This window comes from Serinus canaria, chromosome 3 (genome assembly GCF_022539315.1).
Source record: "Serinus canaria isolate serCan28SL12 chromosome 3, serCan2020, whole genome shotgun sequence".
Taxonomy (NCBI): Eukaryota; Metazoa; Chordata; class Aves; order Passeriformes; family Fringillidae; genus Serinus; species Serinus canaria.
Genome location: NC_066316.1, coordinates 50209794 through 50226685, shown reverse-complemented (window position 1 = coordinate 50226685; position 16892 = coordinate 50209794). Strand labels below are relative to the sequence as shown.

The window sequence follows — 16892 nt, the reverse complement described above, 5'->3', positions numbered from 1 at the left end:
TCACTGTTGGAAACTGAACTCTTGCTTCTGCTGAGTGGTCCTGTGTGAAGCTAGAAATGTCACCTCAGCAAAGCCTTTCTGTGCTTCTGAAAAAGCTCCTGCTTTCCTCAATGCCTCGCTGGTTGGGAAGTGCTTTCAGAGGTGGTGAGTGTGTCCAGCCACCAGGGCCAGGGCAGGTACACTGTGAGCTATAATGCCCACTGAGAAGCCAGGTCCTAAACATGGATTAACAGGTCATGGGTCAAAATAATAAAATATTTCTCTTGATGTCTCAATACCTTGTAAAAAAGCAAAAAATAATGGCCATCTTTCCCAAACCACTGTTAATAAAATTAATTCCTTAAGGAGCCTTGAGACTGTGTAGCTTAAATCTATAATCTCCCATGCAAGCAGGAAACATTCATATACCATCTTAATTAGGGTCTTAGTGCAGCCCCTAAGATTATTAATGCTATTTTTAAAAGCTTGCTATAAATTTGCCTTGGGACTCTGCATGAATAATGAGGAGAAGGAAAAAATATGTCCCCTTACAGTATAAACACCTGTTTGGCATCCTTAGATTCTAGTTGATGAATTTTAGCCAAGAAAAATAAGGTGTGCACTTTTGTGATTCACTGACCTGATTTGTCAAGTGCTGCTTTGAATACTTGACCTCTGGAAAATGCATAAGAATGATTTAACTTTGTAGAGCTGAGGCCAAGTGGGAATTTGGGGAAATGCAGTGCCTTTTGTCAGGCAGGTAATTAGAATATAAAGTAATGATTGTCCCTCTGGCTTTTTATCTCATCAGTAGAGCCAGCAGCAAGATTAATGAGCGTGATTGGGATACTCTCTTTCTGCTGCCAGGGGTCAGGTGTCCATTTGTAGAGCAGATTTGCTCTTGTGCAGAACTGAAACAGAGCCATTCAAGACTGGGTTTGTGATGGCAAATCTGTTGCAGATTTCTGCCAGCCCTGTGGGGCTCACAGACACTTATTTTTCCTTCTCACACAAGTTCATAAATACCTCTGTAGCTGGAGGCGTGCTGCAATGTGAAAGCTGGGGCAAAGAGGCTCATCCTTAATTCCAAGCCCTTGACCAGAAATCAGGCTCACCACTTTGAAGTGTGGTGAGTGGGTTCAGAGATCACCAGACCTTGACATGGAGAGAATGTCCTACCCTCCTCCTTCACTGGCTTTGTTCTTTGAAATAGCTTGATCTGGAACCTGTCAGGTCAAACAACCTGGAGAAAACAGCTGACATGGAATGGTACCACTGACTTTGATCAAAGTTTGGTAAAGGCTTGTGAAACAATGCCAACATGAAGCTTTTAACTGAGGCAGTGTTGGTATTATCACTTCCAGTGCCCCAGCAGAGAAGCAGGGAGAGACTCTCTGAGGAAGCCACTGCAGAAAACAGGCACCTCCACTGTCCTCAGTTTGAAGCTCAAACTGTCTGACATAAATTATTCATCTCTCTGATTTGCTGAGATGTTTGTGGCTTGCAGTGTAATTCTAGGCTATATTGCCACCAATATTGGTAGGGAACACAATACCCACAGTGCCTCAGACAGCCCTTCAAGCTTCTTGATACTTTCTTCCCCCAGTTTCTTTTACTGCTGCCCAAAGGTGCTGGTGAAACTCCCCTGATGAATGACTGTGATGCTGTGAGGGATGGTGAGAGGGTTAATCTGAATAATGCAAAACCAGAATTGTAGTGGGTGAGGTGTTCCACTGTCAGCAGTCCTGTGTTGGCAGGTGTAGATTCCCCAGAAGAAATGGTGGGACAGGATTACTTTTGCTTGTAACCAGCTGGCAGGTGCTTCTGTGTCCTTCAGGTGGGAGTGGTGTTGGCTTCTGTCTATTCTCCCTCATTTGGGTAATTAAGCAATTCTGTTTTGTACTTTTTTTTTGATAAATTTTCATTATATTGAGATTTTAGCCTTACTTTTGTTTTTGCATTTTCTTTTTTTTTTTTTAATTATCAATTTTTATTTTTTTCTAAACCAAAAACCTTCTGAAGAGCATTCTCCTCTCCCCACTAAACTAAACCCACTGCTACTTCAAAGGATAGATAGAAGTTGGCATAGCTTTGCCACAGTTCTGGAGAGCAGTGTTTGGGGGCAGGGTGGACAAACTCACAGCCTGTAGAAACAGAGGCAGGGAGACCCTGATGCAAAATGTGGTCACACTGTCCCTGTCCCTCGGAGTCGGGAGCAGCAGGAGGTGCTGCTGAGGGATTGATCCCAGATCCCCGTGCTGCAGATGGGGAGCTGAAAGCAAAGTCATTAGAGAGAGCAGCAGGGAGAGACCTCAGGCTGCTGCCAGAGCAGGGTTGCCTCCTACAGAATGTCCCTCGAGGTTCTGTGAGTGGGATAACACCTGAAAAGCTCTGTGGTCATGGCAGAGTGCTGGTGGCTGAGCAGTATCCATCTGATGGATAGATGGATAGCTCTGTCCAGAGCTTTGGGGTTTTGTCAGGAACTTTTTCTTGCACTTTCTGTCAGTCTAGGTTTGATCCCCTTCATTTACATTTGGTCATCCTTACCCTGAATTCTTGCTTTCTCTTATTTAAGAGAAAAATCTGCCACTCTATGCAAGACTGTGTATCCCAGCACACACGTCATGGCACTTCATTCCTGTTTAGCCAAAATACAGAAGCTCTCTGTTTTAGTGGGAAGGGAGTGGGGGAGGCGTTGGTGTTTGGTTGGGTTTTTGGTGATTTGGGCTTTTTTCAGCATTTCTGAAGGGCCAGCTGACTGCACTAAGCTTTTGGTTTCATTTGCTTTAAAAGTGCTGCCACAAGCTTAGTGAGAAATGAAGCATTTTGCTGCTTTATTAGGATGATGTTCTAAAAGGAAACAATTTTGGGTGGCGTGGCTGCAGTCAGGTCGAGCTCCACACTTCTCTCCCTTTTGTACACTTTCATTATTAATATTGTTGATTTTCTCATCTCATTGCTGTTTCTAGTAAATATTTCTTATCTCAACCCACGATCTTTGCCTTTTTTGGCTCCAATTCTCCTCTCAAATCCTCTGAGAGGGAAGAGGGGGAAAAGGGGGTGGTGAGCAAGTGGTGTGTAGTTTGGAGTTTCTGTGGGAAGCACTAAACTGGGGAGTACCATTCCTAAACTGTGACACCAATATGAGGAAATAAGCTTCTAAGGAGAAATGTGACTGTGTGGTTAACCTTCAGGTAAGCTTTTAAAAGTAAACTTTTAAGATTTACCTCATTGTTAATTGTGTTTGGTGTTGCTTACCCTACTTGTTGACCTTGTGTAGTGCTGGGCAGGCCTTTGATACAGAACTCTCAACATATCTGCAGTCCTGTGTTCATTTTTTTGTTCAAACTGATGCAATTTTCTGCTAGAATATTGTGAACCTCTGAATGAAATCTCTTGAGACTGTATGCAAGTACAGCAGTCTCTGTGTCACTACTTGTTGCTGACACGGCAGATTTTATACAAAAGAATATCTCTATATAGACTGATTTGGTTGGTATCATCTCCTGCCAGAAATCTATTATCTCTAGATTCCAAAAGAATTATTCTTTCTGACATTCTTGCTTAGAACCAGTGTCAGGAGAGCACTGTTGGAGAAGCAATAGCTCTCCTAGCTTCTAAAACTAGCTCAGTTCTTCTAGAGTGGAAAAAATGCAAATTAACCTATAAGTCCTTTGTCATTGCTTTAAAGCCAGGTGAGGCTCCAGAGCAGAGCTGTGGTTATCAGCACACCCTCTTACAGGTTATTGTCTCTGATTACAGGCTTAGAGAGGCCCTGATACTGCCCATCATTAACAAGGAATCTGTAACGCTTCACTTGCCACTCTTAAAATGCTGGAAACTTTTCAAAAATCAGGATGAACTTGTTCAAGTTGTACTCAGTTGTCGAGGCCTTTGGGAACTGTCTGTCCACTTCTGAATCCATATGAACTGTATTATTTAACAGAACATCAGCTGAGAGGCTTTGAGCAATTTTGTACTGTTTTGCTTGAAATAAAACACATTTTGTTTTATTTGTACAGCTCCAATTCAGACCTCACATCCTGAGGTTTAATCTCCTGATTTGAATCTAAAGATTGCTACTTCAAACTTATGGAGAAGAGACAGCCTCCTGCAACCTGTAAAGTTTGCTATGGAAATGAAATGTATTAAGAAAATCTTGTATATAAAAAAAGGCTCCAAATCTGCAGATGTGAGAACAACTTTATTTTCTCAAGTGCACTTGTTAATGGTTCACCTGGCCATCAAAACTGCAGTCAAGCCTAGGTTTTAGGGCATGAGCCTTGTTAGACGAAGGCAGGTGAGTTGGCCTGAAATGCAGGATAATAAATGTTAATCGATGCTGATACAGCAGAGCTGATGGCACGCATGGACTGCAGGGGCAGAGAAAAGGGAAAACTTCTCCCCACCAGCCAGGTGGGAAGTGAGAGGCTCCCAGGCAGACTCCCTTCCCCTTGGGGTGTCCTGTTGGTGCAGCAGGGCCCGTGTGACACTGCTGGGTGTGACTCTGTGGGAGCTGCTCAAACTCCCCAGGGCTGGGTTTGCTTTATGGCGCCGTTGGCGTCGATTGCGCCGCGCTCGCTGCGCTGCCTGTCCTGCCTGGCTGCTGTGCCTTGGGCTTGTGTGCCAGTGGGCAATGCCTGCTGGATTAGCAAAAACCCATTGCCCTTGTAGGTGCTGAAGTTACCTGCTAAAAACGGCGAGGGGAAGGCTGAAGAGCTCCTAAAATGGAGCTATAGACTGGAAAATAGAATGTCAGGAGGCAGAGAGGGAAAGGGACGAGTTAAACACAACAGGCAGATGTTTCCAGTGTAAAAGCTTTTCAGAATTGACCAGCGCAAGGCCATAAGGATAAGAACAGTTGTAACAGTAGGATAAAGGCCCTGCCACAGTTTTCTCGGGCTGGGGTCATTAGAGCTTACAAAGGTGCAAGGGGAAAGTATGCCATGGGATTGGAAATGAAAGGGTCTTGGTACTAGAAAAGGCAAGGCACCATGCAATACCCTCCCTAGCAAACCACAGACACAAAGGCAAAGGCTTTAAGTGTGGTTTCTTAAAACAGGGAGTGGCATGGCAAACCCATCCTGAGAGAAGCGTGTTATCTGAGGGATGTGTGAATGTTTAGAGGGGAATAATTGCGCATTAGAAATACCTGGACAGTTGAGCTGCTGAGAACCACTACTCAGCATGGGCAGCTTTATTACTAACAGGCCAGGCTTTCAGTTAGGAAATGCAAACTGCAGCCCAAGAATGATATGCTGATGTTAAGGTGATGGATTGTAGGAGAAGGGTCAAAACAGCAGCAAAATGTAAAGAGGATTCTGCTCTGAGGCTTGGTGTGGTTGAATGGATGATCTGAACAGCTCTTCCATATGTGCAGTCCTTAATTCAGGAGGCTATATTGACATTTGAGAGAGTAGTGAGAAAACATCCACTGCAGGGACCCACTTCTGGATAGGGAATGGGAAGGGGTCGTCTGTCCCTTGGTGCATTCCAGGTCAGCCTGCATGGGCTGCATTGATGCTGCTGTGCAAAATGTTGCTCCTGTGTGGATCTTCAGGGTCAGCCAGAGTTCTACAGAGGGGAAAGCCTAGGGCCAGGCTAATTAAAGGTGGATTTTTCTCTTTGAGGAAAAAGTAAATTTTGCTTGGAGCAGTGGTAGACAAAGGGAATCAGTTGTGAAAAGAACATCTGAGGCAGCTATTTCATTCTGCTACAAGATGGGGATCCTCTCACCCCTTTTCCAGGCATATCCTCCTCACTTTCTGTGCCAAGTGAGTTGGTGTGTTAACAGCAGGAGGAACCTGCTGGTGGCTGCTGAGGTGCAATGGGGCCTATAGGGATGAGCATTTACAATGTGCCTAGGTTGTAGGGGCAGCTCTAGGCCTGACTGATTAGAAGTATTTACATTCTGATATTGCTCTTCAGGGTTTAGGGGGTTTTTAAAACTTTATTTGACTCCAACCATTACTTTTTGCTATGTGCAGGGTGTAGCTTCCTTGAGAGGGGTGCTTGTCCAGCCAGACTGGCTTGGTTTGATGGCTCAGGCTCTAAAAGAGACAGTCAAAGTGATGTAGTTTGGCACTTTTGCCCTGCCTCAGGCTCGTCTTTCTCATCCTGTTTTTCTTCTGCAGTCACTGCAGATCTTGTGATGTTGTCTGGAAGAACACAGAATGCCTTACATACCCTATTGTGGGGTATATACCCTATATACCCCACAATCCCCTACACCCCTCAGTGGTGGTCATCCTTCTTGCCCCGCTCTCAGCACAGCTCTACCTAAAAACTGAAAATGTGTGAGAAAAAAATTAGCAAAATACATTAAAATATTTATCTTTTTTTTTTTTTAAACCTTCATGCCTGGCTTTGCAAACTAATAATCTTTATTCTCTTGGGTTTGGGGAGGCTCACAAGAGCCTGCATTGAGATATTCAATTATTTAGTGTCCTTTTAAAGGAAAAGGTAATGCACACAAGAGAGATGTAAGATCTGCTCTGGTGACCATCTCCGCAGCTGGGATTTTAAAAGAACATTTTTGTCAGGGCCCTTGTGCTTGTGGTGCCAGCATTGCAATTCTACCCAGAAACCAATTCCTCTGTTTTCTCAAGGGACAATGAATTGTTTTTGCAAGTAAGCAAACCAACCAAGAGCCTTGTCACCTTCCTCTCCTCACATGAGTTACTGCAATACCTTTTCAAAACCATTTTTCACTTTCTCATTATGTTTGACATTATTGTTTCTCAGGCTTGAAGATTTGTCTTTTTTGACCTCCTAGACAAAAATTACTTACAGAGATGGATTTCAGCATAGCATCTTAGCCAGTTTTATTTTGATCTCTTCCTCTCCCTGTATTCTCTGGAACAAAGAACCTGATTTGAAGTACAAAGCGGTCTGCTGAGAATATAATGTAACATTAAAAAACACAGTAAATAATTTATAAATGCTATGCAGAAAAGTATTCCACATTATTTTAAGTAATTTTGTTTGGCTGTGGTGGGGAATGAACATAATAAGAGATCAGAAGTGGTCACACTAACCACAGTGAAGAAAAATATTTCAGGATGGGCATAATTTGTCAGAGCTGGCAAACCAGAAGTATTGTCTCTCCTTTATAAGTGCATATTTCCCAGCGATTACAGTGTAGACAAAGGTACAAATCTCTTGTAAAAACAAAACAAAAACAATCCAGATTTATTAATATGAATTTCTATCAGGAGTCAGTTGCACGTGCAGCCTGGCTAATATGTTGGATTCTGGTGTTTTGCTGGTTTTTTTTTTCTTTCAGTATAAGAGTAAATCTAGGTGACCTGTGACTTCATCTAAATTGTTCCGATTTATTTTGGATTCTGTTGAGTTTTGAAATCTGGATACTGACTGCACTCTTCTAGGACTCTGTGTCATGCATTTGGATAAAGACTTCAATTTGTGTTTGTTTGCAGTGATATTAGATGTTAAGAGGTTTATCCTGATGCTAGCTTCTTTGCCAGAAGCTCCAAAATCAGAGATCACTCTGCGTTTCACATAGCTCTGTGGACAGAATCCCAGCCTCGTTCTATTTCTTTCAACTTCTGCCATAGTTTTGCTCAGTGAGCCAAAAGGTTTCTTCATCTGGAAAACATGATCAGGAAGTATCTGTCCTGGAGAGAGCACGCTTCCAGCAGGCTTACTGAAAATACCATCCCATTTTTACCTGAGTGCTTGGGGGCATGGATTTGACAGTGGTCTCCTATGCAACCCTACTGTGCCCCACCTGTTACATCCAAAGTGTTTCCCTTTTGTCTTGTACCTGAAGTACCTGCTGGTACCTCTAGCTTGCCTTTCTGTATCCCTCCTATAAACAGTCTTTGCTGCTGGTTTTGTGTTTTGGGGTTTTTTTTTCTTCTCTTGCCGGATTATCTCACAGATCTACTACTTTGGGATAAGCAAGAGGCCAGAGCATATGTTTAGAAACTTTGGACCATTTTGAGGTCAAGGACAAAATTTTTACTTGCTTGGTTGGTCATCCCACCTGTAATAGCAGTAGTGACACCGGGCACTCCTTTGGCACCCTCTCAAAAAATACAAAATTAATTATTAAGAAACAATTAGTCTGGCTTGGTATCAGGGGAGCTTTTAATATTTAGTTTAAAACAGATTAACACTGTGTAGCCAGTGATAAACTTATATTGTGAAAGCATGAATGAGTTTAGTGAATCCACTGAAGTGAAGAGGATGTCTGAGATTCAAAGGTGTGCCTGTTTAATCACTTTAAAAATTTTCTTTATTGTTTTTTGAAGTATTTGTTGACAGCTGTTTTCTTTGGCAAGTGTTCTTAACACTCTGCTCCACAAGAGAAGAAGAACAAGACCAAGTGTCTCCTAGGCAAATCTAATGGCAGCAGAAGCCACGCTAGCCTGACCCCAGCATTAGTGGGAAGGCAACTGGGAATTTGTACTTGTAAAAAGTGAGAGGAATAGTGAAGCATTACTTTCTGTATTTACTCTGCTGCTGTTTCACATTACTGAATGCTCTTTAGGAGGAAATGAAAATCTTTCTAATGGGATCTAAATGAGATGTGTGGAGCAGCAGAAGGTAGTTCCCTGGAAGAAAATTAGATCTGGCGGTTGGGATTTAACACACTCTCTTTTGCCAGAAGTGTGTAAGATTATTAAAGCATCACAACCTCATTTGCTCGCTTTGTAATCTGTTCTTAACCTTCATGCTGATGAGGCTGTTATGTAACAACCAGTGAAGGCCAGACCTTATGTTGCTTCAGTGTGTGGGAGCCCATGCCCAGAGACCCCAGTGGGGCCAGGTGGAAAGCTGGCTGCATTTCCCTTCCTGAGATTATGTAGAAAACTTGCTTTTGGGCTGTGGGTAGCATCCTTGACCACAGAGAGGTGGATCCTAAGGTTTGCTGTATGGTGCTATGTCTTATCACTGAAACACTCCTGCTTTCAGGAAGCACATGGCAGTACTCTTGAAAGGGACACTAGCAAACCCTTTCTCCTTCAGTACCTAAATTTTGGCTGCATAAAGAAGCAATCTTTGGTTTGATTAATCAAAAGAGGGATGTAGGTGACAAGGACAACCCTTGCTGAGCTCTCATTTTAGCAGAATGAAAGATTGCAGCGTCCATGCACCTGTTAACTGGGAACACCTGAGGAGTGCTATCTAAACTGTCTGTGGTCAGGGAATGCCCAGCTTAAAAACCCAACAAAACTCTGGCTGTGAATGAGAGCTCTGAGCAATCCATCTCTAGTGAAATCAGAGCCAACAGTATTCTCCTCATTTAAGAGAGAATACTGAGGAGAATACTGAAAAGGGAGAAATGTTTCACCTGTCTAGATGCATCAAAATTCTGCACGGCATCTACTTGCACCTTTAACTATCTCAGTAGCTTCATCCTTCTCCACCCCACAAACTCAGACTCTGGCTAGAAGTGCTGTACAAGCCATTTGTCAGTGTTTAGATCTCAGTCCCCATTAAAAACACATAGCAGTTCAGAGTAACTAAATTCCCAAGGTCATCCATGAAAACTGCAGTTCATGCTAGTACATACCAAGTATTTCAGGCCCTTTCTCTGCTCTGTTCCTTTGCTTCATCAGGAATTGTAGAATAACTTTCATTAGACAAAACCAAAGCATAATTTATTTTGCATTTGCATCTTTATTCTACAACACAAGCAACATAAATAGTTTATACTTTTTGTTTTAAAATATTTCCATTTCAGAATTCAGTCAGAATAAAATATACACAAAATACAATTTGCAAGCCAGCTGACAGTGACTGCCCAACCACTGGACACCCAAGGACCATACAAAGCTAGCGGCACAACAGGACACGGTGGACATGGGGAAGTGTTCTTCTGAAGAAGAGCAGAAAGGTAGAGGGAGGAAACATGGATGAGACCAAGGAATTGCAGATAGGTATGAACTCAGCAGAAGGTAAACCCAATGTAAGCACTTGTTTGACAAGGTAATTTGACAAGTCTCTCTTAAGACCCTCCTGAATATACAGCTAGAGAGATTAAGTCCTGGGAATCATGTTTTGTGGTAAAATGCTTCCTCTGGCAGCCATCATCATGGAAATAAAATTTGATTTTGGTTTTTTTTTTTTTTAATTTTCAAACAGAAAATACTTAGATCTTTGGTGAAATGGAGTGTCCACTCCCTTTGGCTTGCTTTCAGTTCTGGTTGAAGGGCCCATAGAAGTATGTTTGTAGTCTCACAAAAATGACAAAAGGGGAGGAGGGGAAAGTGGCAAGAAGGGAAGTGGGGGGAACTGAAAGAAAGTTCTTGCTGTTGTCATTGCACACCTTCAACCCCTTGCTCCCATCTGCTCTAGCAAACAGTGTGCATGCACTACAGGGCTCTGTCACCACCGTGCTCTGCCCTTCCTGCTGTTGTCCCTTTGGTCTCGAGTCCTGTCTTCCTCTGCAGAGTGGGGGGCTCAGGTGTCACAGCCTGATTGTGGAGGAGATATTTGTCCCTTGCTTGAACCTGTGTACCTGTGCCTGTCTGCCAGCTCAGCTCTCTCACTGCAGCTTGCTGCTTGTGGAACTTCACCACAGCCCAGATGGACCAAATGCATGGACAGGAAACAGGGCCCTGATGCTCCATGGGAGTCAGACAAAGTTTATCAAAGTACATAAACCACCTTTTGAAAAGTGGGATGTTGGGGTAAAAAGAATTGAATAGATCCTGTTGCCATGTTTCTTAACCAAAAATACTTTCCATACACTCAGCTCCCTGATTCAATGTGGCAGTGTAAACTATGCAAACCTCAACTTGTGATTTTGCAAAAATTGGAATTTGAGGGATCTGGTTCCACAGGCAAGCTCATTATTGCATTAATCCAGGATCATACAGAATAGCTCCACTAATATCCACAGAATTAGGGCATTTCTTCTTCCCTCTGCTTTTAGTTTTCAGCTTGGAGACCTCTGAGCACTAAGTGAAAAGACTGATGCACATATGCCATGTGTGTTTTCATTTTTGCTTTTTAAAATGCCAGCACTGCTGGCTTTTTAAATGTTTGGCTAAAACTGTTCAGTATCATATTAGTGGCACATATAAAGTATGTGTTCTGAGGGGAATTAGTGGAAATGACTTCTTCCTTGCAGTTGTACAACTTCTGGAGTCCCAGGCATGTTGCTGGTGAGGGCTGCTGAGACCCTTTGGTGATATCCCTATAGAAGCTCCACTCAAATTAGGGAGGCTCAGTGAAGAGGGATCATTAGCTGCCACATGCTTTTATCTACATTGCATAAAATCCAACATTTGTGCTTCTGTGCAATGGTAAATTGGTCCTTTACACTAAAACAAGAGAAAATTCTTTTGGTAAATTAATGGTATCATCTTACTTCTTTAACAATTGTGGAATGATCAGCAACTGAAAAAAACCTATTTCATGTCACATACCTGTATACAGGTCTTCCCATAAGTAACTGTGACTGCAGTAATGAATAAATAGCCTGCTTAGACACCTTAGATATATCTTAGTATACAGGTTGGGGGGGGTGGGGGAAGGAAGCACTTCCCTTCTTTTGTGAATTAAAAACAATTTAGCACTGAGAAATGGCATTTATTTCTAGAATGGATTGCTGAAGGTGACAATAGCCAAACCACATGCACAATTTCTCAACAGGCTTCTATACAGATGAGCTAAGTGAAAAATAAATCACTTTGGCTTGCTGGATCTGTGCAAAAGTGAGGGTTCTAGTTTTGCAGTACGGGGCTGTGTGGGGCTGTGTGCTGGTTCCCGTGGAAATTTCAAGCAGGAGGTGTATGGAGGACAGCAGCAGAGAGGGTGACACAAAGAACTTTCCAGGATTCCCTCTTTCCTGAGAACTTGTGAACCCGTATGTAGGGATTGAAGAATTCAAGGACTGAGTCCTGAGTATTAAAGATCCCTTGCTACTTAACTTCCATGGATTTTGACAGCTTTGGCACTTTGAGTGTGGGCCCAAGCTGTGAAGAAAGGTACAAAGTGGAGGCAGAACATGGAGCTGGACTCTGCTTTCTAACTTGTTTGCCGCTTGGTTTCATGCCAGTGCTGTGCTCTGCAGTGTTGATACCAACACTGAGATGCTGCTATACAAAGCACAGGTGAAGATGGCACATGGTACTTAGAGGTGGGGGTTTTATCTTTGGTGAGGATTTGTCAGTGAATTTTACATAAAGGTTTAAATTTTAAACTAAACTCGAAGCTCAAACTGAAAGGGAAAGTACCTTACAAATCACAGGTGTAAACTGTGCTTGGCCTTGACACGAGCAGGCCACAGTGCAGATGACATAAATTTTTCATCTGTGATGAGGCAAAAGCTGTGTTGCCTGTGCTGGGAGCTGTACAAGGAAAGTATTGCCCAGGTCTGTATAAATCTTTTTCTAATAATTATTTCTATATGTTGTTATTATTTCTCAGTTGTTCTCAAATGAGTGTTTATCCCTAGGAAAGTATTAAATCTCTATTTTAACATCATAAAGGCATGAAGGCATGTTACACAAGAGAAAGGGGTGGTAATTCAATGGCTGCTGAATGCTCAGAAAAGGTACCAAAATAACTCTGTTAACCATTGCTGGTGTGACACAAATATGTAACACAGCAGATAAGCATATTACTAATGTGGATAGCTGTCTGAAAATATGCTGAATGCCCAGAATATGGCAGTGATTGGAGCCACAGGTATCTGTACATATACATGTCAATCATCTCATATGACTGCATATGTTCACAGTGCAGAATGAAGTGCAAACATATGCAATGACCTGAGACTGTGTAAGCTGGGTCAAACCCTGCCCCTGTTCCATAGCAAAAGGATTGCTTTCCTGATGAGTGCTCTGCTTTTCTCAGCTTTAAATATTTGCACAGTGATGAGCTATTTCATGTGCTTAAATGTAGTTGATGCTGGGCAGCAGCAACTTTCTCTAGGAGATTTTAAAATGAGGTGTCCTTGCCTCTGCTGCCTGTGGTGGCCCTGAGGAGGGCAGTGTGAATTAGGCAAAGGCAGCAGAGGTGCAGCTCTGGTACCTGAGAAGGATGTCAATCTACCACATCTTCTTTTTTAAAGCATTTCAGTTGAGCAAAATTTACTGGGCAATCATTTTTAAAAACAATTGGCCAGTTCAATAGAAAAAAACCAAACCCAACTCCTATAGAAATTTGTGTGACAAAAAAAGTAAGGGCAAGAAAAGAGAAGAATGTGGTCATTAACCAAGGCAAAGAGAAAGAGCAAGCTCAGAGTGTAATGCAAAGAGACTGGTTTGCTCAAGGTTCAAGTGTTTGGTTCAACAGTAAAACTGCCAATACTCTGCCATGCATGAAGTTACAGAGCTAACAGTAAGGATTTGAATGGGATACACGTGTGAATATGCACATGTGGATACAAGGAGCACTACTGCTACTGACTGAGCTGCTTCCCCACTCACAAGCAGAAAGCAGAAAAGCCACTGTAGCATGGACATGATTGGGGGGTGCAGTGAAGCCTAGGACAGGCTGATCCAGCCCCCTTTTCCAGGGACTGTTCTGGCAGACTTCTCCTTTGGGTTAAAAGCCTGCTTTATGAGGTCTGAAGGCATCATGCTGGCACTCATGAGCCATGAAACAGACCACACAGAACCTAAGAAATGGAGATGTCACACATTTATTATTTTACTTCTCTGGGGCTTACTGATGTCTATAGCTAAACTAGCAGAAAATTTGCTGAGAATCTGATGAACCAACTAATCTTTTTATTTGTTTATCTTTTGAAGGTGCATCAGAAAGCTTTAGCTTCTACATCTCATGGTTGTGGTTACTGAAGTGGCCATGGGCCGCTCCCCTCATCTGGTTAGCATTTTATACACACAAGGAAAAGGAAGAGCAGCACATGCTGAATGTTGCTCTGTAAATTGCTCTGTAAATAATTGCTGCTTCAAATATTCCTTCTCCCCTCCTTCTAAATTACATTTGTGAAATTATTCAAAGTTACTTATGACATTTTAGGGAGGGGTCTTAATGAGCAGAGGCACTGAGGGTGACAATGGGCACTTAGTGCACAATTTGAAGGACAAAGCTCAAAACAGGCCAACAGCAACACAGCAAATTTACTTGTCTTCATTTTCCAATTTGGTATTTGTAATGTAAATAGCTAGAATGAAATTACATTTTAGGTCAAGATGGTGGCTAGTCAGGTAACACTAGCTCATGTGTTCATGAGCTTGAGGGAAGTGTTGGTAATGGTATTGGCACTCCTAAAGGTTTTTTTTTACTGATTAACAGAAGGATTTTGTATTGCAACCACAATGCAACCATGGTGTCTCCTAGATTGTAGGACCTCTTCTGTAGTCCTGAATGATTTCACTGGTACTGCTATCAATTTTATTTCCCCTACATAATTTAGGAATTTGCTTTAGTTTTAGATCAGTACAGCAAGGACCTGCATCCATTCAATGCATTTATAATGAAAACCATCAGAGCTGGCTGCTTTGAATATGGTTTATTATTCTGCTTTCTGTCATTGCCTAATTAATGTACTGCTTTAAATGCAGCTCTGTATGGATGCCAAATAAAAACTTGAACAAAAAATGTAACCACACTTTCACTCTACCTAAAGATGTATAAGAAAGACATGGCAACAGAAATCAAACTATGCTACTGCTCTCCCAGATACCAAAGCATAATCCAACCTGTCCCTGAGGAAATATTAAAACTACTGGGGGAAAATTGACAATTGAAAACATTGTTAAATTAGTAATTAATAAAGTCAGTTTAGGTGGTAGAAAAGAGGTGTTTTTAGAGAATTTTAATGTCTTTTAAACAATTTAGCAAAAGGAACTTTTTAAAGAAAGAGAAACAGCATGACTGGCACTACAGAAAGTTATGGGACAAATACTCCCTGCACAAGACTAGCAGGTGACAAATGGGAAGTAGGCAATGGAGGGAAAAGGCAGGAAGATAGTGTCAGACTCTTTGTAAACAAAGCAGCTTGGGAGATGGCTGTTCAGTGGAGCTTCTTGGCTCCCTCTGTTTTTTAGGTTTAAGATGCTAAAAGCAGTTAGTTTTGCAAAATCCAGGCCTTACATAAAGGGATGACATTCTTAGGATGCTTTGGAGCAGGGACTGAAGCTGTATATTTAGTTGGCATGCACCTTTTAAAAGCCTTGGGAGAACAGCATTAAGGGGTCACCCAAAATTAAAATAAATTCATTTTCAACAAGTTATCAACAAATGATATAGCATGGGAGTATGAGATGAAATGTCCCAAGGGCTGTGAATAACTTGTGCAGCAAGGTAACCCTTGCTTTGTATAGTGTGAAAAGCATCACATATGCATTTGACAACACAATAGTCAATCCTCCCCCTTCTCCTCCCTCTTACTAATAACAGCAAATTGCAATAGTTCCAATAGGAGTGCTGCATGGAGGGGGGGATGTACCTCCATGAGGATCTGTCCTTTTCTATTTACAGCAGCAGACATGAAATGAGAGAGAAACAGGAAATATACCTCCCTTTCATACCATTTTCCATCTTGTTTCAGCTCCAAGTGCAGTGACATTTAACCAAGGTGATAAGGGTGTTCCTGGCTACAGCAGCTTTATGTAAGCAAACATAAATTTCCAGTAGAGTAACAGCCGCAGGGGTGCTTAAACTGGAACATTTTACTCTGCTTAGTTGAATGCTGAATACTGGCACATGCTGGTATTTGCTGTGGTGTGTCTTCCTCACAGCTTCACAGGAAAGAGCAAAACAAACTTTCCTTTTGCCCTTAGAGGGAATTAGACATGTGGCAAAATGCTCAGCTGTAGGCATAGGTGAAGAAGCAGCCAGGGTGGTGTTGCAGAGAGGGCAGTTTGACAGTGCCATTTCTCTTTGAGCAATACCCCATAAGAGCAATGAAAGGATCAATAGTCTGGGCTTGGTTCACCCATTTTAGACCTGGGATTGTTTAGCTACTCCAAATGTGACTACAAAGGCTCCTCTCAGAGCAAAATAAATTTCCCCTTTCTCTAGTGAGCAACACATTTAGTTACTACAATAATCTTTAGCTGCCTATCCTCTCTCATGTCAATTTTTGAAGGGAAGATGTTACCCTAAAAAATGTCACCTTCTTACTTGTCCTATGGCCCCACCTTTCCACTGACTTGGATTTATTCATTTATTTTCTAAGTTAAATAGGTTTACTGACCTGGTTTGACAACCCCATGACAGCTGAACTCACAGCTAACTTCAAGCGTGGAAATTCTGCTGCAGTTTCTGGTGGCTCCCACTGCTGCAAATTTGAATTGAAATGAAGGCTATGAAATGCATCTCTTCTGTAGGAGCCTGATTTACAGACAAGTTCTGGGTTCTGGGGCCATGCCAGATCCTCTAAACAGACTCATGCTTTGCCTCCTTTGCTAGTGTGAGTGAGGGACACACAGTCTCAGGTGGACAGACAATATAAATTGACAAGCTGGTTGTTTCTTAATTTCTCACCAACAAATAGGCAATTAATGAACCCCAAGTGCTTCTTTGCTGTATACCTTGAATGTTTTCTGCCCTTTGCATCAGAGCACAGCTCGGTTTAAATGATGATATCGTAAACTCGGCCCACTCTTCCCAGCCATTCCCGTACTGCCTGGCGGACACGGATATCTGTCACGTGGCAAGTCAGCTGGCTGATACAGGGAAACACTGCTGGCTGCAGGGCTGTGAAAGTTTGGTCTGGCAGAGCCTGAATCTGGTTGAGAACTGTCAACACCATGTTGGTCCACGCCTACAAAGAAATTGGATTAAAAAAAACCTCTTTAGAAGACCTTTCTAAATAGGTGAGCCCAGGGGTTGAGGCAGAGAATAAGGTATCTGGTGCTACAGCCTCATGGAGCAGACTGAGTAATGCCAGCACATTCATTTAAGGTTCCTAAATCACTTGACTTTGTATTGCAGGTCTCATGCTCACCCTTTGCTTTTTT

At 42.3% G+C, this 16892-nt stretch overlaps 1 protein-coding gene across 5 annotated transcripts in view; it reads right to left on the bottom strand.

Moving 5' to 3' along the window:
* Positions 1-10045: 10045 nt before the first annotated feature.
* Positions 10046-16892, bottom strand: part of ARFGEF3 (ARFGEF family member 3) — a 93818-nt gene continuing 86971 nt past the window's right edge. For all 5 annotated transcript variants that reach the window (XM_050972538.1, XM_009092799.4, XM_050972541.1 and 2 more), the window contains one exon: positions 10046-16696. In XM_050972538.1, the coding sequence (XP_050828495.1) occupies positions 16505-16696 (192 nt within the window). In that variant the 3' untranslated portion in view covers positions 10046-16504. The remainder of the gene's footprint in view (positions 16697-16892) is intronic.